The 21,689-nt window shown below is 41.8% G+C and overlaps 1 protein-coding gene across 1 annotated transcript in view; it reads left to right on the top strand.

Annotated features, from left to right (window-relative positions):
- Positions 1-5,096: 5,096 nt before the first annotated feature.
- Positions 5,097-21,689, top strand: part of LOC127658848 (E3 ubiquitin-protein ligase SH3RF3-like) — a 78,207-nt gene continuing 61,614 nt past the window's right edge. The window contains 5 exon segments of the mRNA XM_052148374.1: positions 5,097-5,102; positions 5,275-5,550; positions 8,020-8,115; positions 19,525-19,632; positions 19,635-19,877. Coding sequence (XP_052004334.1) covers positions 5,097-5,102; positions 5,275-5,550; positions 8,020-8,115; positions 19,525-19,632; positions 19,635-19,877 — 729 coding nt within the window.

The raw sequence follows: 21,689 nt of genomic DNA, 5'->3' as shown, positions 1-21,689 counted from the left end.
GCCGTAAATAATAACTGAATGCGTGTTTGCCGTAAATAAGAACTGAATACGTGTTTGCCGTAAATAAGAACTGAATGCGTGTTTGCCGTAAATAATAACTGAATGCGTGTTTGCGTAAATAATAACTGAATGCGTGTTTGCGTAAATAATAACAGAATACGTGTTTGCCGTAAATAAGAACTGAATACGTGTTTGCCGTAAATAATAACTGAATACGTGTTTGCCGTAAATAAGAACTGAATGCGTGTTTGCCGTAAATAATAACTGAATGCGTGTTTGCGTAAATAATAACGGAATACGTGTTTGCCGTAAATAATAACTGAATGCGTGTTTTCGTAAATAATAACAGAATACGTGTTTGCCGTAAATAATAACTGAATACGTGTTTGCCGTAAATAAGAACTGAATACGTGTTTGCCGTAAATAATAACGGAATACGTGTTTGCCGTAAATAATAACGGAATACGTGTTTGCCGTAAATAATAACTGAATATGTGTTTGCCGTAAATAATAACGGAATACGTGTTTGCCGTAAATAATAACGGAATACGTGTTTGCCGTAAATAATAACTGAATACGTGTTTGCCGTAAATAATAACTGAATACGTGTTTGCCGTAAATAATAACGGAATACGTGTTTGCCGTAAATAAGAACTGAATACGTGTTTGCCGTAAATAATAACTGAATGCGTGTTTGCGTAAATAATAACAGAATACGTGTTTGCCGTAAATAATAACAGAATACGTGTTTGCCGTAAATAATAACTGAATACGTGTTTGCCGTAAATAATAACGGAATACGTGTTTGCCGTAAATAATAAATGAATACGTGTTTGCCGTAAATAAGAACTGAATACGTGTTTACCGTAAATAATAACTGAATACGTGTTTGCCGTAAATAATAACTGAATACGTGTTTGCCGTAAATAAGAACAGAATACGTGTTTGCGTAAATAATAACAGAATACGTGTTTGCCGTAAATAATAACAGAATACGTGTTTGCCGTAAATAATAACGGAATACGTGTTTGCCGTAAATAATAACGGAATACGTGTTTGCCGTAAATAATAACAGAATACGTGTTTGCCGTAAATAATAACTGAATACGTGTTTGCCGTAAATAATAAATGAATACGTGTTTGCCGTAAATAATAACAGAATACGTGTTTGCCGTAAATAATAACGGAATACGTGTTTGCGTAAATAATAACAGAATACGTGTTTGCGTAAATAATAACTGAATGCGTGTTTGCCGTAAATAATAACTGAATGCGTGTTTGCGTAAATAATAACAGAATACGTGTTTGCGTAAATAATAACGGAATACGTGTTTGCGTAAATAATAACGGAATACGTGTTTGCGTAAATAATAACGGAATACGTGTTTGCCGTAAATAATAACTGAATGCGTGTTTGCCGTAAATAAGAACTGAATACGTGTTTGCCGTAAATAATAACTGAATACGTGTTTGCCGTAAATAAGAACTGAATACGTGTTTGCCGTAAATAATAACTGAATACGTGTTTGCCGTAAATAAGAACTGAATACGTGTTTGCCGTAAATAAGAACTGAATACGTGTTTGCGTAAATAATAACAGAATACGTGTTTGCGTAAATAATAACGGAATACGTGTTTGCCGTAAATAATAACTGAATGCGTGTTTGCGTAAATAATAACAGAATACGTGTTTGCGTAAATAATAACTGAATACGTGTTTGCGTAAATAATAACTGAATACGTGTTTGCCGTAAATAATAACAGAATACGTGTTTGCGTAAATAATAACTGAATACGTGTTTGCGTAAATAATAACGGAATACGTGTTTGCCGTAAATAATAACTGAATGCGTGTTTGCCGTAAATAAGAACTGAATACGTGTTTGCCGTGAATAATAACTGAATACGTGTTTGCCGTAAATAAGAACTGAATACGTGTTTGCCGTAAATAAGAACTGAATACGTGTTTGCCGTAAATAAGAACTGAATACGTGTTTGCCGTAAATAAGAACTGAATACGTGTTTGCCGTAAATAAGAACTGAATACGTGTTTGCCGTAAATAAGAACTGAATACGCGTTTGCCGTAAATAATAACTGAATACGCGTTTGCCGTAAATAAGAACTGAATACGCGTTTGCCGTAAATAATAACTGAATACGCGTTTGCCGTAAATAAGAACTGAATACGTGTTTGCCGTAAATAAGAACTGAATACGTGTTTGCCGTAAATAAGAACTGAATACGTGTTTGCCGTAAATAATAACTGAATACGTGTTTGCGTAAATAATAACAGAATACGTGTTTGCCGTAAATAATAACGGAATACGTGTTTGCGTAAATAATAACAGAATACATGTTTGCCGTAAATAATAACTGAATACGTGTTTGCGTAAATAATAACAGAATACGTGTTTGCCGTAAATAAGAACTGAATACGTGTTTGCCGTAAATAATAACGGAATACGTGTTTGCGTAAATAATAACAGAATACGTGTTTGCCGTAAATAAGAACTGAATACGTGTTTGCGTAAATAATAACAGAATACGTGTTTGCCGTAAATAAGAACTGAATACGTGTTTGCCGTAAATAAGAACTGAATACGTGTTTGCCGTAAATAAGAACAGAATACGTGTTTGCGTAAATAATAACAGAATACGTGTTTGCCGATAATAATATGGAATACGTGTTTGCGTAAATAATAACAGAATACGTGTTTGCCGTAAATAATAACTGAATACGTGTTTGCCGTAAATAATAACGGAATACGTGTTTGCCGTAAATAATAACAGAATACGTGTTTGCTGTAAATAAGAACTGAATACGTGTTTGCGTAAATAATAACAGAATACGTGTTTGCTGTAAATAATAACTGAATACGTGTTTGCCGTAAATAATAACGGAATACGTGTTTGCCGTAAATAATAACTGAATACGTGTTTGCCGTAAATAATAACGGAATACGTGTTTGCCGTAAATAATAACGGAATACGTGTTTACCGTAAATAATAACAGAATACATGTTTGCCGTAAATAATAACAGAATACGTGTTTGCTGTAAATAATAACAGAATACGTGTTTGCCGTAAATAATAACAGAATACCTGTTTGCCGTAAATAATAACAGAATACATGTTTGCCGTGAGGGTGAGTAAATAATAACAGAATAGTTTTTTAAGGTGCTGTTATCAAAGTCAAATTACTCTTAAAAATGAATTTAGTTTGAGTCACATTTAAGGTTATATTTGACCTGCGGTTCATTAGATGTTACTACGTGAAGCACATTTGTGGTTATTTTTCCAGTGTACTGTTCAATACTGTTTAATACTGTTCAGTAGTGTTCAGTACTGTTCAATAGGGTTCAGTAGTGTTCAATAATGTTCAGTAGTGTTCAATAGTGTTCAGTACTGTTCAATACTGTTCAATAGGGTTCAATACTGTTCAGTACTGTTCAATACTGTTCAATAGGGTTCAGTACTGTTCAATACTGTTCAATAGGGTTCAGTACTGTTCAATACTGTTCAATAGGGTTCAATACTGTTCAGTACTGTTCAATACTGTTCAATAGTGTTCAATACTGTTCAGTACTGTTCAATACTGTTCAATAGGGTTCAGTACTGTTCAATACTGTTCAATAGGGTTCAGTACTGTTCAATAGGGTTCAATAGTGTTCAGTACTGTTCAATACTGTTCAATAGGGTTCAGTACTGTTCAATACTGTTCAATAGGGTTCAGTACTGTTCAATAGGGTTCAATAGTGTTCAGTACTGTTCAATAGTGTTCCATACTGTTCAATAGGGTTCAATAGTGTTCAGTACTGTTCAATAGTGTTCCATACTGTTCAGTAGGGTTCAGTACTGTTCAATAGGGTTCAGTACTGTTCAATACTGTTCAGTACTGTTCAATACTGTTCAATAGTGTTCAATAGTGTTCAGTACTGTTCAATAGTGTTCAATACTGTTCAATAGGGTTCAATACTGTTCAATAGGGTTCAATAGTGTTCAGTACTGTTAAATACTGTTCAATAGGGTTCAATAGTGTTCAATAGTGTTCAGAACTGTTCAATAGGGTTCAGTACAGTTCAATACTGTTCAATAGTGTTCAGTACTGTTCAGTAGTGTTCAGTACTGTTCAATAGGTTCAATACTGTTCAATACTGTTCAATAGGGTTCAATAGTGTTCCGTACTGTTCAATACTGTTCAATAGGGTTCAATAGTGTTCAATAGTGTTCAATAGGGTTCAATACTGTTCAATACTGTTCAATAGGGTTCAGTACTGTTCAATACTGTTCAATAGGGTTCAATAGTGTTCAATAGGGTTCAATAGGGTTCAATACTGTTCAATAGGGTTCAATACTGTTCAATACTGTTCAATAGGGTTCAATACTGTTCAATACTGTTCAATAGGGTTCAATAGTGTTCAGTACTGTTCAATACAGTTCAATAGGTTTCAATACTGTTCAATAGGGTTCACTACTGTTCAATACTGTTCAATAGGGTTCAGTAGGGTTCAATAGTGTTCAATAGTGTTCAATACTGTTCAATAGGGTTCAATAGTGTTCAGTACTGTTCAGTACTGTTCAATAGTGTTCAATAGTGTTCAATAGTGTGGATTGTTCGAGACGAGAATTGCAGATTTTCTTTTTCTGTTTGGGATAAAAGCACATGTCTTCATCACCTGAAATCAATGATAGTGTCTTCTTTTATTGTTGTGTGTGTGAGTGTGTGTGTGTGTGAGTGAGTGAGTGTGTGTGTGTGTGTTTCGCGTTGTTGTTCTAAAAAACAACTGTGAATAATGGAGAATGTAGCACCTAGGTAGACTTCAGTGAAGACAGCACCTTACAGATGTGAGCTGAACTATGTACCATCACCTCACACTGTGTGAATTTGAGCATTGTTACAAGTATTGAACTGAGGTTGGCTAACATGCTAACGCTAATGGCAACACATTGCATGCATTTGAACAACACTTCTGTCCACTGTCAAACAGCAAATGCTTCTGTGCAGTAACACATTTTTAAGTGTTACATTCGGGACGATACTACACTTATAATTCATACACTATATAGAGTGCATAAAGTATAGTGCGTCATTTGGGATGCGGGTACTGTCTCGTGCATAAACGAGAAGTCTTCAGGTCTTTCCAGTGTTTGCATCAGCTCTCTTCTGTCTGAATGTGTTTTAATTCAGAGTTTCTCAGACCTGGGGGAGTATTAAAGGGTTGAACTTCCACCTCTCCTGTAACTTTAGCATTTTCTCATTATTCTCTCTTCTAGAATGTTCCTCAGTTGCCGTGTGGAAAAGCACTTTACAGCTACGAGGGCAAAGAGCCTGGCGACCTCAAGTTCAACAAAGGTGACATCATCATTCTGCGCCGTAAGGTGGATGAGAACTGGTATCACGGCGAGTTGAACGGCAGTCATGGTTTCCTGCCAGCGAGCTACATTCAGTGCATCAGACCGCTGTCACAAACTCCTCCTCAGGGCAAAGCGCTGTACGACTTTGAGGTTAAAGACAAAGACCAGGATAAAGACTGCTTGACTTTCACCAAGGTATGAACTGTTCATCTAAACTCTTACCCTTGCCTTAAAAAAACAAAATAGTTCAAACTAACATGAACATTTTGTCATTCATCCTGATGTCGTTCCAAACACATCAGCGTTTCTTTTGTTGAACACAACATGTCATGTTTAAAGAACGTTTGACTCGCTGTTTTCCATACAATGGAAGTGAATGGCGATTTTAACCTCCTAAAACACGAGCGTGACCGCTGTGTGCATTTTCCATTTCACATTTTGATTTGTAGCTAGTTGCACCTAATAAACAAGCAAAATATATATATATATATATTTATATCTGGTCTCAGAACAGTTATAGGAGAGCTATAGGATGCTCCCTTGCTCCCGTCTGTCTGCACTGGTCTCAGAACAGTTAGAAATGCACCTTATTTTCATTATAACTCCATATAAAGACTCTGAAAGACACATTTAACAGTTTTTAGATGAACTAATTTATTCTCATTGTGATAATGTACAGTATATATAGAAATGTGTTTACTAATGTTAATGAATAGAACTATATTGTACATTGATAACAGAAACATATAAAAATGTATATTAAAATAAAGTGAAATGACCCACAGATGTGTTAATGTTGAAAGTTATTCATAATAACTAACATGTTTTTCTTTTTTCAACTTTTGAGGGAATAATGTCCCAAAATCCACATATGTGGACATCATATTTATCAGCGCGCTGATGTGAGAAAAATTAACGGATTGTTTGAAGCGGCATATCAGATGAAACTAGAGACTCTCCTCTTTACAACCAAACAGGTTTCACTCGAATAACTTAAAGAGGTTTCTTACCAGAGGCACTTTTGTTGGAGCTGCGCCCTTAGAAGTGCTTCTCGGAAATCAATGTCATGCTGTTGTGTCACGTGACCCGGTGCAACAGAAGTTTAACTCTTAAATGACAGTGTAGAGTCTTGTGAACGGTATTCAGTCTGTTTAAATTCATTTAAATTATGCATTGCATACAATGAAGCCAAAATACAACGTCCACACATGTGGACGTGGGGCCGCACGACTTTAAGCTCCAAAAAAAGCAGCTCCACTTTCTTCTGAAGTCTGACGATAGCTTTGTGTGAGTAACAGATGCAAATTAAAGTTATTCACTAAATGTTTGGTAGGGTTGAACAATGTAAATGTTTTTAAAATGCACACGTGAAAACCCTTCAGCCCGTGTGTGTCCTGCTGTAAGACTAAATAAACGGAGTAACTCTATAGATATACGAGTGAGAGGAGAAAGCATACATTGAGTCTAGTATTTTCTCAGAGTTCAATCATACAGCTGCATTGTAAACACATTTAGTATTCTCAGCATCCGTTTGAAGACGTCAGATGTGCAGTGTTTGTGTGTGTGTCATCGCCTGAATTCATTACTGCGTTTCTGAAGAAGAGCCTCTGTACTGGAGGAGTTTATCGAGAGTGTCTGAAAGAAAACAAAGAGATGTGTGTTGAAGAACAGAGTAGCTGAATATGAAAGTGTTTGGAAAAGGGAGAAAGATGTGTTGTTGGTTTAGCATACTAATACAGACAGTGCTTGATTGAGTTTCTACACATCTCTGATTTAATGCACAGTGGAAAGGTTTCATTTTTAAAAGTCTGATATGAATTGAGAATGTACCTTTTATAAGGACGGTTGCTTTGAGCGAGAACCACATTATAGTGACCACGAGGAGGTTACCCCATGTGATTCTACCCTCCCTAGCAACCGGGCCAATTTGGTTGCTAAGGAGACCTGACTGGAGTCACTCACCACACGCCCCACCGAGAGCGAGAACCACATTATAGCAACCATGAGGAGGTTACCCCATGTGACTCTACCCTCCCTAGCAACCGGGCCAATTTGGTTGCTAAGGAGACCTGACTGGAGTCACTCAGCACACCCTGCATTCAAACTCACGACTCCAGGTGTGATAGTCAGCTAACCAGGCCCCTATTAGAGTTCATACTTGTATTTTTATGAAGTTTATCTAGAGGTTGATCAATAGTGGATAGTGCCAATACCGATAACTAAAGTGGTGGAAAAGATGGTAACCGATTAATCGGCCGATAGTTTTTAAAATTGCTAATAAAAAAATATTATTTCCTTACTATGAAGGGCAAAGACATTGAATCTACAAGAAACCAAAATGAATCAAAAAATATATCCCAAAAGTAGTTTATTCTGCAGCGAAAATCACAATAATAATCAGAAAAATTACGATTTGGTGCCTAACATGACTTAACTATTAACAAGCCCAAAATACACCAGGGGACTCTTATTTTGAAATCACAGAGACTTGGCTCTGTTGCAATGCTGTGTATGTAAGTGATTAACAAATTAAGCTTTTTATAGCATGTATAGATGATGATTTTTTTATATATAGATTTCACCAGATGACGTTTAATGAATCTGTAAAATCGATATATCGGTCTATTTCCGATTAATTTTTATCTGATGTTTTCTCTCTCACAGGATGAGATTCTGACCGTCATACGACGAGTGGACGATAACTGGGCAGAAGGCATGCTGGGAGATAAGATTGGCATTTTTCCAATCTTATACGTTGAGGTAAGTGCACTTAAAAGTCAGTCACAAGACACAGGGGTATTCTTGGATACGACTTATGAAACAGCAATACTGTATGATAAACGACATCTGTTTTCTTCATACAATGAGCTTGTGTTGAATTGACTATTGAGGGGATTTAATAGGCAAATAAACTGTCACGTGGCTTAATGTGTGATACTGTAGATAGTGTTGAATTTTGTATGACTAATTGCTAAGTTGCTTTGGATAAAAGCATCTGCTGCTAGATTAAATGTAAATGTATGAGCTGGAACGAGACGGTATGAAGCAGGTGTTTCGTACGACAGCTGTGGAGCGAAGCATTATGGTAATATGTATTGATTTAGGGGAAGAGAATTCATTAAAATCACACACCGAATGTAAAGGTGAAGTAAATGTCATCATGCATCTCAAAATAGCAGACTACTGTTTGATGTCCTGATCTCCTTCATAACACTTCTAACAAACTGTGTTTATCAGTGCTGCGTATCACAGAGGTTAGAAGAGAAAGATGAACGCTTCATTAAATTCACATTATTTTGTCACACGTTTTCACACATACTGTATAGGCCTGGCACGTTTATGATCTTACTGTGTACGATTCATCAGTGCACACATTATATACTGTATTATACATTTTACACTGATTAAAAGCAACATATCTGTGAGTCTGTGATTTGTTTGCATCATCAAAATTGTCCCAAATCGTCCATGGAAGTCTCTAAGGTAAATATTATTGTTTATTGTTATCATTACAGTGAAAATGATTAAATAACATTGGTTACAATGGTCGTTTGGGTAAAAATGCAAAAAAATTACTTTAAGCCATTTCATAGTGTGCCTATTAATTCAAAATGTGGTGAAAAGCTCTCATCACCTTTTCTGTCCACAAAAACCTTATGTCAGAGGGGTGTTTTAGATTTGTATGATAACTTGTAGTAGCTAATTAAAGTCAATTTAAAGCACTGTAAATTAATAGAGCACACTCAGCGCACATTACCAAAATGAACGCATCAAACGCAACACATCTGATTTGGTTAATGATCCCACTGAACAATATTTAAAACATCCTGAATAATCAGAACAACCTAGCAACCACTTAGCAACTACCCAGAACACCATAGCAACAACCTATCAACCACCCAGAACACCCTAGCAATGCCCTAGGATCCACCTAGCAATGCCCTAGCAACCATTTAGAGCACCATAGCAACTGTCTAGCAACACCCTAGAAACCACTCAGAACACCCTATCAGCCACCCTGAACACCCTATCAGATGCCTAAAAACAACCTAGCAATGCCCTTTTGACTATTCGGAACACCCTAGCAACCACTTAGCAACATCCTAGCAATGACCCTGAACACCCTAGCTTGCAACCACCTAGCAATGTAATAGCAACCATCCAAAACACCCTGTCATCAGCCCATGAACCAACTATCAATGCCCCAGCAACCACTCAGAACACCATAGGAACTACCTAGCGATGCCCTAGCTACCATTTAGAACACTCTAGCAACTGCCTAGCAACATCTTAGTGACCACGCAGAACACCCTAGCAACTGTCTTTGATACCACATAGCAACACCCTGAAGACCACTCAGAAAACAAACCACTTAGCAACGCCTTAGCAACTACCCAGAACACCCTAGCAACTGTCTAGCAGCCACCTATCAACACCTTAGGAACCACCCAGAATATCCTAGCAACGCCCTAAGCAATGCCATGCATCCAGTCATGACACCCTTTCAACTGCCTAGGAACCACCAATAAATTTCCCAGCAGCCATTTAGAGCATCCTAGCAACTGCCTAGCAACCATTTAGCAACATCCTAGAAACCACTCAGAACACCCTTTCAACTGCCTAGGAACCACCAAGCAATGCCCTAACAGCCATTTAGAGCATCTTAGCAACTACCTAGCAACCATTTAGCAACATCCTAGAAACCACTAAGAACATCCTATCAACTGCCTAGAAACAAGCTAGCAATCCCTTTCAACTACTCAGGACACCTTAGCAACCAGTTAGCAACATCCTAGCAACAACCCAGAACACCCAGTCAACAGCCTAGCAACCACAGAACCTTGCAGAAACATGGAGGTGTACTCTTTTAACTTTGGGCAGTGTACTGAGGCGTTTGGTGGGATATTGTGGTGAAGAGTTTTTCCACAGCAAGCGCCGCTCACATTTCCTCAAAAGCTGTGAGGGAATTTTCAAAAGAGAAGCAGAAATAATTGATGGCCGTTTCATCTTCTCACATCAGTTCATGGCAGTGTTTCTGGCTGTGTTTGTTCTGATGCGGTACTAACCCATCTACACTGATTCACAGGTGTCCAGTCTGAGGGTTTGAATAGGATCATTAGAGCTGCTACTCGAGCGGTGTTTCTCTGTTTAACTCATACCCGTAATTTTCCTTATTTGCTGTTTAATTCAAAGGATTTACAACAGGTTGATTAGAACGTGCCGGACCGCGGTGAACTTGATTTCCACTGACCCGCATCTCTCCTGATGAAAATGAGAAAATAAATTATGTTTATCTTTCATTCCTCGTTTATAATCTCTCACGGTCATGGTGAGATCTGACTTAATTATGCCGCTGTTTTAACGATGCAGTTGCGGTCATGTTGATGAGCTGTGCGTGTCCTCATTCACATGTGACGAAGCGGTTCTGTGCTGTTAACTTCACCAGCGTTTCATCTGTTTATGGTGCTGTAAAGTGTAGCGTGGAGTGCAGGTGAGATGTACACTGTAGTTGTGTAAATGATGTGTCAGTCATTTCTTGTAAGGGTTAATATCCCATCAGCCCCTGCTACAGGAATGCTGCTTCAACAGAGGGATTTCAAGGCATGTGGGTTCACTCTAGACATTTAACTGTACAAAAACTTACGGAGGAATGCAATCAAAGGAGAGAATGTCATCAACCAACATTGCATAGTCTTTTTAATCACGCCTTTTTAATAAAGTATGTGATGAGTGATTTACTCGCATTGGCTAGGTTTACATGCACTCTCATAATGTGATTACAATGCGATTAATGCAATACGTCGAAGTAAACAGAATACTACAATTATGCTAATAATCAGAGTAATGATAATCACATTAAGATATGTGGAGTGCTCCTATTTTAATCTCTTTAGATAGACATGTAAATGCTTTAATCGCATTTATTCCACTCTAACCAAAATGTGCCTGTGCCAGTGATGCAGATGGATGATGTTCCACTCAAGCACAGTGTAATGGGGGTAAATGGGCAAGGAGGAGGTGGGAACTGACAGAAAAGTCAAAATAATGTTTCATGAAAACTTAAACATACACACACACACAGCAGCTGCTTGTGGCTCTCTCTCTCTCCCGAGCTGCCACATCCGGCTCGGCAGCAGGGCACTGGATTCCGGTAAGGTGGCTGAGACACCGCAGCAGGGCACTGGAATCCGGTAAGGTGGCTGAGACACCGCAGCAGGGCACTGGAATCCGGTAAGGTGGCTGAGACACCGCAGCAGGGCACTGGATTCCGGTAAGGTGGCTGAGACACCGCAGCAGGGCACTGGAATCCGGTAAGGTGGCTGAGACACCGCAGCAGGGCACTGGAATCCTGGTAAGGTGGCTGAGACACCGCAGCAGGGCACTGGATTCCGGTAAGGTGGCTGAGACACCGCAGCAGGGCACTGGATTCCGGTAGGGTGGCTGAGACACCGCAGCAGGACACTGGATTCCGGTAGGGTGGCTGAGACACCGCAGCAGGGCACTGGATTCCGGTAAGGTGGCTGAGACACCGCAGCAGGGCACTTGATTCCGGTAGGGTGGCCGAGACAACGCAGCAGGCCGGTGGAATCCGGTAGGGAGGCCGAGACACTGCAGCAGGCCGGTGGAATCCGGTAGGGTGGTCGAGACACCGCAGCAGGATGGTGAAATCCGGTAGGGTGGCCGAGATACCGCAGCAGGCCGGTGGAATCTGGTAGGGTGGCCGAGACACTGCAGCAGACCCGTGTACCGAAGCAACCCGCTCATGCACACCAGTTACACAAAGTGAATTTGTGAAAAAGCATTAAAATGTCACATTTCTCAATGAATAATCAAAGAATTGGCAAGTAACATGTAAACGGGATTGAAGGTTTGCCCAAATCATGTAAACATCTTTATCTAATTATTCCTTATACTCTAAATATTGCAATAATCAGAATATTGGTGCACATGTAAACATGGCCATTGTAGGGTGAGAAATGGATCTTCGATATCAGATTCATTTAGAGAAGAATCTGCGACGTTTGAGTTTGAATCTGCTCCAAACGCTCCTTTGAATGTGCAAATGAACAAAGCAAACAAATGTGATTTTGATCCGAGATTACTGCGGTGAGAGATGTTTGTCTTTTCTGTGACAGATGCGAGCTGCTTACATGAGTCCCGAGAGGTTAATAAAACAACTCACATGTACACTCTGAGACAACGCACACATGGCACACATTAAAATAGACTTCACATGTAGAGTTCTATAGAAATAGTTCTCATATCGCACCCTTCATTCCCAGCAGTCTCTGCTCATGTGACATGGAGTTATTTCAGTACGGCTGGTGACAGCCTGTCATTATTTAGCTGCGGATTTGCTGCTTTGTGATTTTATTTTTGTAATCTTCCCGTGGCGTAATTACAGCGTGTGATTGGCTCTATTATTGGCACAATTAGTGCAGGACCTGCGGCTGCGAGACTTCTAAACGTTTCACTCAGCCGTGAGAGCTGTGAGAGTGTGACCTGTAATAACAACTTCTGGAGCATGGTATGAAAGTTCACGACTCCAGTAATGAGGCCGATCATGCTGGAAGCGAACGAACAGCCCAACACTGAAGCAAAGAAAGAGTTGCATGACCCAAAAGCAACAACAACTGCAGCCGTACAGTGCATATGTCTAATTACACATAGTTACACAACAGTTAGGATTATTACCATAGAGCCACACTCTCGGTGTGACTGCTGTGTGCATTTTCCATTTCCAGATCCAATCACTGTCATCCATGTTCAAATAAAATGATCAATTATAAATGTTGAATCTATGTACCGATGATCATCGTCCCATGTGTGTCAAACATGTTGAGTGATCCAAACATCATCTGCAGCCTGAAACTGAACTTTTGATCAGATTTTAGGAGTGAACGCACTTAACTGCATAGAGAGCTATAGGATGCTCCCTTGCTCCCTATTTAGTGCATGACTTAACCTCCAGTGTGCTGTCTGTCTGCACTGGTCTCAGAACAGTTATAGGAGAGCTATAGGATGCTCCCTTGCTCCCTATTTAGTGCATGATTAACCTCCAGTGTGCTGTCTGTCTGCACTGGTCTCAGAACAGTTATAGGAGAGCTATAGGATGCTCCCTTGCTCCCTATTTAGTGCATGACTTAACCTCCAGTGTGCTGTCTGTCTGCACTGGTCTCAGAACAGTTATAGGAGAGCTATAGGATGCTCCCTTGCTCCCTATTTAGTGCATGACTTAACCTCCAGTGTGCTGTCTGTCTGCACTGGTCTCAGAACAGTTAGAAATGCATCTTATTTTCATCATAACTCCATATAAAGCCTCTGAAAGACACATTTATCAGTTTTTGCATGAATACATTTATTCTCAATGTGATGCACAGTGAATATATAGGAATGCATTAATTAATGTTCTGTATTGCACAGTAATACCAAAATATAATATAACAACATTTATATATATATATAAAAAAAAAAGCAAATTGACCCACAGATGTGTTAATGTTGAAAGTTATTCAAAACATGTTTTTTCAACTTTTGAGGGATATTGTCCCATTTTCCACATATGTGGACACATGTTTATCAGTGCGCTGATGTGAGAGACGCTACTGTGACAGAATTGGTCATTGTAGGAATGAAGAAGCGGGGTTCAGGTAATGTCAATATCTTTTATTAACACAAAATACACTCTGTAAAGCTTGTAAACACTCTCATGCGTGCTATAGTTGTGGAGCTCTCCCTCTCTCCCTCTCCCTCCCTGGCTCTGGCGTTGGCTCCTCTTATCGCTCTTCCCAAATTACTGCAACAAGAAATAGCTGTTAGGCCTAATTGTCACCCAGGGATGAATCCTTACCACTTCCCCTCTCCCTGGACAGACACTCAACCACGCTCTTGCCACACACCCTCACCGCCCGACTCAGACCAGGGAGCCATCCGGCCTGCCCACCACGACTGGTGCCATCTGCACCCCCAGACTGTGGACCATCTCGAACTTAAAAGGCTGTAACGCCAGATACCAACGGGTGATCCGCACGTTAGTATCCTTCATGCAGTGGAGCCACTGGAGTGGGGCATGATGTGAACAGAGGGTGAAGGCCTGCCCCAACTGTTAGTAACGGAGAGTGAGGAGGGACCACTAAATGACCAAACATTCCTTCTCCACGGTTCTGTACTTAGTCTCTCTCAAAGAGAGCTTACGACTAATGTAGAGTACTGGCTGTTCCTCCCCCTCCACCACCTGTGAGAGCACCTCCCCCAACCCCCTGTCTGAAGCGTGTAAAGTGACGGGGGTAAGATGATTGGTTATTAAGTTCACCTCTGGCCCAAGCTCCGCCCTCTATGGAACAACGTCCCCAAAATCACTGGAACCGCCTCCCTCCGGGAGGTTGAGATGGTATATTTGACGTGCTTCACCTGTATCTGTTCGTTTTACCTCATAATCGAGATCTCCCAGTCGTTGTGTGACCTCAAAGGGCCCTTGCCACTTGGCAAATAATTTGGAGCTCGAGGCTGGGAGTAATACAAGCACTTTGTCTCATGGTGCAAATGCCTGTAGCCGAGCTCCCCTATCATACAGCCGGCTTTGGCATTCTTGAGCTTTCTCCTGTGTTAGTTGAGCCGAAGTGTGGAGTTTTGCTCTAAGATCAAGAACGTACTGAATATTGTTTTTAGTATTTGAAGGCCCTGTGTCAGGGCGAAGGGCGGGGCCGGGTCGTGATCCTACACACCCGGTCCCGTATTAGGCTAATTAATCCTCAGAGGGATAAAGGTCGACTGCAGAGGATCGTGCAGGAGAGAGAGATCGTTTACGGACATGTCCGTCATGTGTGTGTTTATGTTGTCTTTTGAGTTTATCATTAAAACTATTATTTATATCGTCAAGCTGGTTCTCGCATCCTCCTTTCCATTGATCCCTTTACACTGGTGCCGGAAACCCAGGAAGGAGGAGGGATACACCGTAGTAGAGTTCTCGCCACTACCGTCCACCCCAACGGAGCAGCCGCGGCCATCTGCCGGGGGACGAGGAGACCAGCCGCCTGAAAGAAAACGATGGCCGCTGACCGCGAGGGGAGAAGGGGCCCCTAACCGACCGCCTGGAGTGGTCAGGGCCGCTGCCAGGGGCGGAGGAGTCCCCTACCAGCTGCTGAAACGCAGCAGGGTTTAAGACCGCCGACTGCGAGCGGGGAGGGGCTCACTACCGACCGTCTGGAGCGAGAGAACCGCTGCCAGGGGCGGGGGAGACCCCTTCTGTTCTCCGAGAACGCGACGGGGCGTTCCGTCCACCAGGGGCTGGAGGTCTGCCTCGGATCAGCCAGGAGAGGCACGGCTGTCGTCCGATAAAGGGTGGAGGAGTGGCCGAGGAACAAGCTGCGGGGGTTCCCCAGCCTGAGAGAACGAGGGAGGAATGTGTCAGGGCGGAGGGCAGGGCCGGGTCGTGATCCTACACATCCGGTCCCGTATTAGGCTAATTAAGCCTCTGAGGGATAAAGGTCGACTGCAGAGGATCGTGCGGGAGAGAGAGATCGTTTACAGACATGTCCGTCATGTGTGTGTTTGTCTTCTGTTTTAGTTTATTATTAAACTATTATTTATATTGTCAAGCCGGTTCTCGCCTCCTCCTTTCCATTGATCCCTTTACAGGCCCGTCCTCCCATACAGTAGCTTGAATGGGGAAAACCTCTCTTCCGCTTGAGCTCAGAGAGTCGCCTGGAAACGTTGATCTTACTCTCGACATAGCTCGAGCAGGGCCTCGTGTAGTGCCTGATGCATGCTGGCGAGGGATTGGATTACTTCGGTCAACTAAATGACAGCATACAAGCTTCCTCAGATTTCCCATATTTTGGCACCACTGTAATAGAACTGGTCGTTGTAGGAATGAGGAAGCGGGTTTCAGGTAACATCACACTTTTTTTACCGCTGCCACTCTCCCTGGATGGACATTCAACCACGCCCTCGCCATAGCTAATCTTTACAACCAAACAGGTTTCAATCAAAAAACGTAAAGAGGTTTCTTACCAGAGGCACTTTTGTTGGCGCTGCGCCCTTAGAAGCGATTCACGGAAGTCAACACCATGTTGTTGTTCATGTGACGTGGTGCACCAGATGTTTAACCCTTAAATGACAGTGTAGAGTCTTTTGAACAGTATTCAGTCAGTTTAAATTCATTAAAATGATGCATTGCCAAAATACAACGTCTACACATGTGGACGCAGGGTCGCACGAGGTTAAAAACATTTAATTTAACATTTAAGATGATGCTTATCACACCAAGAATAGTACCATATACAAGCATCAGATAATGAATCAATGCCTAAAGATTTCCCCTCATCTTAGAGTGTTACTTTTTCCTTTTGTTTGATCTATTACTTTATTTTTCACAGTAATGCCGATAACTCTCTTGTTGTCTCCTGATGTTTTCACACAATTGAATGTTGTCTTTGTCTCAAACGGATTGTGATGTTAAATAGATCGTGTCAGGTTTGCGCATTAATTCATTGTGACCTCTGAAATGATAACCTGATGTCAGAGTAATAATATTATGACCTTCAGAAGAGCACGAGCACTATTCCACAGAGAACACGACAGACACTGTGGGGTCAATCAATCAGACTCATTTGCATACCATTACCATAGTATTAGCATATTTATGAATAGAGAAATGAATTGAAACAAAAGGGCTCGAGTCACGTACCGTCTGTTTGTTTGAGGCAGTACAAACAAAAGAGCTATTGTGTTTACTACAAAACTTGGCACCTGGTTTTGTTTGTGCTGTTTCAGAGGACTGGCGTTCATCAAAAGAGAGCATTTGCAGTCAGGACAGATGTTTTTCAAGAAAGCTTGTAGGACTTGAATGAGTCACAGGCCACAAACTACACATGCTAGTTGTGAATACCAGGATTGTGTGCCATTCCGACATGAACTGACATTCTACTTCAATTCCTGAATTACAACTCTGGTAGCAAAGTGTATGTAGATGTTTGTTTGTTTTTTATTTATTTGAATTACAGTATCTGAAAACAATGTGGTGGATATTTTGTGGTGCTGTATGGCGAAATTCTGATCTGTTTGTTGCTGTTAATTGTTTCAGGATAATGTGTCTAATCAGCAAAAAACTGGTGAAAAAAATGGGCTTAATTAGTCTAAAGTATTAGTTTGTTTTTTCAAAGCTTGTGATAAGATCACACTAGCAGACTCCATACAATGTGATTTTGGCCGAGGGTGTCACATTTGCAGACTATTTTGCTCTGTCATTATTTGCTCACCCTCATGTTGTTCCAAACCCATATGACATTCTCTCTTCTGTGGAACACAAAAGGAGCAAAAATATAAAAAAAATGTGCAATGTAAATGTTTAGCAGAATGTTCACGCTGCTCTTTCGACTTAAGAAGGTTTGAAATATAGTGCACAATTCATATGGACCAGGGTCAGAAGTGAAGCACAAAAAAGCCCCAAAATTAAAAATAAAGGGGGGGCTCCATACTGAAGTAGACATGGGGGGCTCCGTACTGAATTAGACATGGGGGGCTCCGCATTGAATTTGACATGGGGGGTCCATACTGAAGTAGACATGGGGGGCTCCGTACTGAATTAGACATGGGGGGCTCCATACTGAAGTGGACATGGGGGGCTCCGTACTGAATTAGACACGGGGGCTCCGTACTGAAGTAGACATGGGGGGCTCCGTACTGAATTAGACATGGGGGGTCCATACTGAAGTAGACATGGGGGGCTCCGTACTGAATTAGACATGGGGGCTCCATACTGAAGTGGACATGGGGGGCTCCGTACTGAATTAGACACGGGGGCTCCGTACTGAAGTAGACATGGGGGGCTCCGTACTGAATGGGGGGCTCTGTACTGAATTAGACATGGGGGGCTCCGTACTGAAGTAGACATGGGGGGCTCCGTACTGAATTAGACATGGGGGGCTCCGTACTGAAGTAGACATGGGGGCTCCGTACTGAATTAGACACGGGGGCTCCGTACTGAAGTAGACACGGGGGCTCCGTACTGAAGTAGACATGGGGGCTCCGCATTGAATTAGACATGGGGGCTCCATACTGAAGTAGACATTGGGGGGCTCTACACTGAATTAGACATGGGGGGCTCCATACTGAATTAGACATGGGGGCTCCGCATTGAATTAGACATGGGGGGTCCATACTGAAGTAGACATTGGGGGCTCCACACTGAATTAGACATGGGGGGCTCCATACTGAATTAGACATGGGGGGCTCCGCATTGAATTAGACATGGGGGGTCCATACTGAAGTAGACATTGGGGGCTCCACACTGAATTAGACATGGGGGGCTCCATACTGAATTAGACATGGGGGGCTCCATACTGAATTAGACATTGGAGGGGGCTCCATACTGAAGTAGACATTGGGGGGCCTCCATACTGAATTAGACATGGGGGGCTCCGCATTGAATTAGACATGGGGGGTCCATACTGAAGTAGACATGGGGGGCTCCGCACTGAATTAGACATGGGGGGCTCCATACTGAATTAGACATGGGGGCTCCGCACTGAATTAGACATGGGGGCTCCATACTGAAGTAGACATGGGGGGCTCCGTACTGAATTAGACATGGGGGCTCCGTACTGAAGTAGACATGGGGGGCTCCGTACTGAAGTAGACATGGGGGCTCCGTACTGAATTAGACATGGGGGGCTCCGTACTGAAGTAGACACGGGGGCTCCGTACTGAATTAGACACGGGGGCTCCGTACTGAAGTAGACACGGGGGGGGGGGGCTCCGTACTGAAGTAGACATGGGGGGGCTCCGCATTGAATTAGACATGGGGGGGGGGTCCATACTGAAGTAGACATGGGGGGGGGCTCCATATTGAATTAGACATGGGGGCTCCATACTGAATTAGACATGGGGGGGCTCCATACTGAATTAGACATGGGGGGCTCCATATTGAATTAGACATGGGGGTCTCCATACTGAATTAGACATGGGGGGGGGCTCCATATTGAATTAGACATGGGGGGGCTCCATACTGAATTAGACATGGGGGGGCTCCATACTGAATTAGACATGGAATGACATGAGGGTGATCAAATGATGAGAGCATTTTTGGATGAAGTATTTCTGAAAGATTTGATATTGACTTATTAACTGCTTCATTTAATTGTTAATTGTTCTCTGTTTTTCCTGCAGTTAAATGAGACGGCAAAGCAGCTGATGGAGATGGACAAACCGTCACCGATACCAGGCCCGAGTACTGACCCGGGTTCCCCCACAGCCAGCTCCAGTTCTGGTCCGGCACGGCCGTGAGCTGTAACGGTTCGGGCAGCGCGGGCATCCACCGGTGCATGGAGGGCAAGAAGAACGCAAAGAAGCGGCACTCGTTCACGGCATTGAGTATAACGCAGTGTTCGGCGCAGGCGCTGGGAAACAACAGACACTCAATGGAGATCAGCGCGCCCGTTCTCATCAGCTCATCTGACCCGCGAGCTGCAGCGCGTATAGGAGAAAGTCCGCATCTCTCCTCCAGCGCGCCCACGTCACAGGTACTGCATCTGCATGAAACAGAGAGAGACAGTACAGGGCTGAATCTCAGAACATGACCATATTTCACTATAAAATATAAGAGGCTATATTCTGGGACTCCACTGCTTCTGGAAAACCTGGAAATATCCGGGAATTTCAAAACTGGCCTAGAAAATCATTGAAATATCTATTATGAATAAATATCCAAGCCGTAGTGATGTCCAATTTGTGAGCAAATCCTTCTTTTGAGTTGTTCTTTGCAACAGATAATTGGTGAAAATGGTTCTAAATCTCCTCCCCGCTCGCGGTCGGTGGTCATCACGACACCGCCGCATTTAGCGGCTGGTAAGGGTCTCCCCCCGCCCCTGGCAGCGACCTTGACCGCTCCAGGCGGTCAGGTAGGAGCCCCTTCTCCCTTCGCGGTTGGCGGCCATTTGTCCGCTCTTTGGCGGCTGGTCTCCTCTGGCGAATGGCCGCAGCTGTTCTGTTGGTGATGGTAGTGGCGAGGACTCTACTACGGCACATCCCTCCTCCTTCTCAGGTTTTGGCACTTAATGTAAAGGAGGAGGTGAGAACCGGCTTGACAATATAAATTATATTTTAATATAAAACTGAAACAAAAAGACAAACACACACACAGGTGTCGGACAGCTGCCCCACTGTCCGTTCACCCCACACTTCCTGTAGCTCTTGACCTTTCACCCCACACTTCCTGTAGCACTTGACCTTTCACCCCACACTTCCTGTAGCTCTTGACCTTTCACCCCATATTTACTGTAGATCTTGACCTTTCACCCCACACATCCTGTAGCACTTGCCATAGATGTGACTTGTCGGGCACTTCTTACAGTCCAGCTGATCCCACAAAAGCTCAATGGGGTTCAGATCCGTAACACTCTTTTCCAATCATCTGTTGTCCAATGTCTGTGTTTCTTTGCCCACTCAAACCTTTTCTTTTTGTTTTTCGGTTTCAAAAGTGTCTTTTTCTTTGCAATTTAAGGCCTCCTGAGTCTGTATATTATTCCAAGCTTTTGGTCGCCAGTATATATATATATATATATATATATATATTATTCAAATAATAATTTCATATGCTATAATATGTGTACATTTTATTTCATATTTCTCTTTTCATAATATTAATCACATTTTAGTGTTTTAAAAATTTACAAATGTCATGTTCTGTCAATGTATATAATGTCATGTCATTGCATTTATAATAATGATTCAAGCTGTTGTTATTGTTTGAAATTTCATCCTCATATTTTACACAAAATATTCACATAGTTGGAATCTAATAATGAAAATAGAGTCCACACATTCAAACAATTAATTGCTAATATATTCACTCTAAATTGTTACATGCTTGTTGTTTATATGCACAATTGTAACGATTTACAAGTAATTACATTGATATATATACAGTATTACAAGGGCTAAATTGGTACTGTCTCTTTAAGAGAACCGGCAGTTCTGCTAGAGCGCTGTTTTTGGCTGAATGAGCGCATCTTATGTTAATGAGAGCGAAGTTGCATGGTTGTTTTTACCTCATCTGTGCAATGTGTGATTAGAAATAATGTTACTTTTTACTTTGTGATCCACAAATGAATGTAAATAACTGAAAGGATGTTAAAAGAGACATTATGAAATGAAAACGAACAGAGGGGATCTCGTCTTCAAAGCAAACTTTACTCGCATAATGTGCATTGCATGTTCAGATATTTATTGTGCATGCTCTCATATTCAAATCAACAAGCAATTTTTACCTTCCAGCAGGAGCGTTACACTGGTCTGTAGCCATACTGTTAAACAGAGAATTGTGAAAACAGTCC

The sequence above is a fragment of the Xyrauchen texanus genome, chromosome 18 (genome assembly GCF_025860055.1).
Source record: "Xyrauchen texanus isolate HMW12.3.18 chromosome 18, RBS_HiC_50CHRs, whole genome shotgun sequence".
Lineage (NCBI taxonomy): Eukaryota > Metazoa > Chordata > Actinopteri > Cypriniformes > Catostomidae > Xyrauchen > Xyrauchen texanus.
This window is presented reverse-complemented; position numbering and strand designations above follow the sequence as displayed.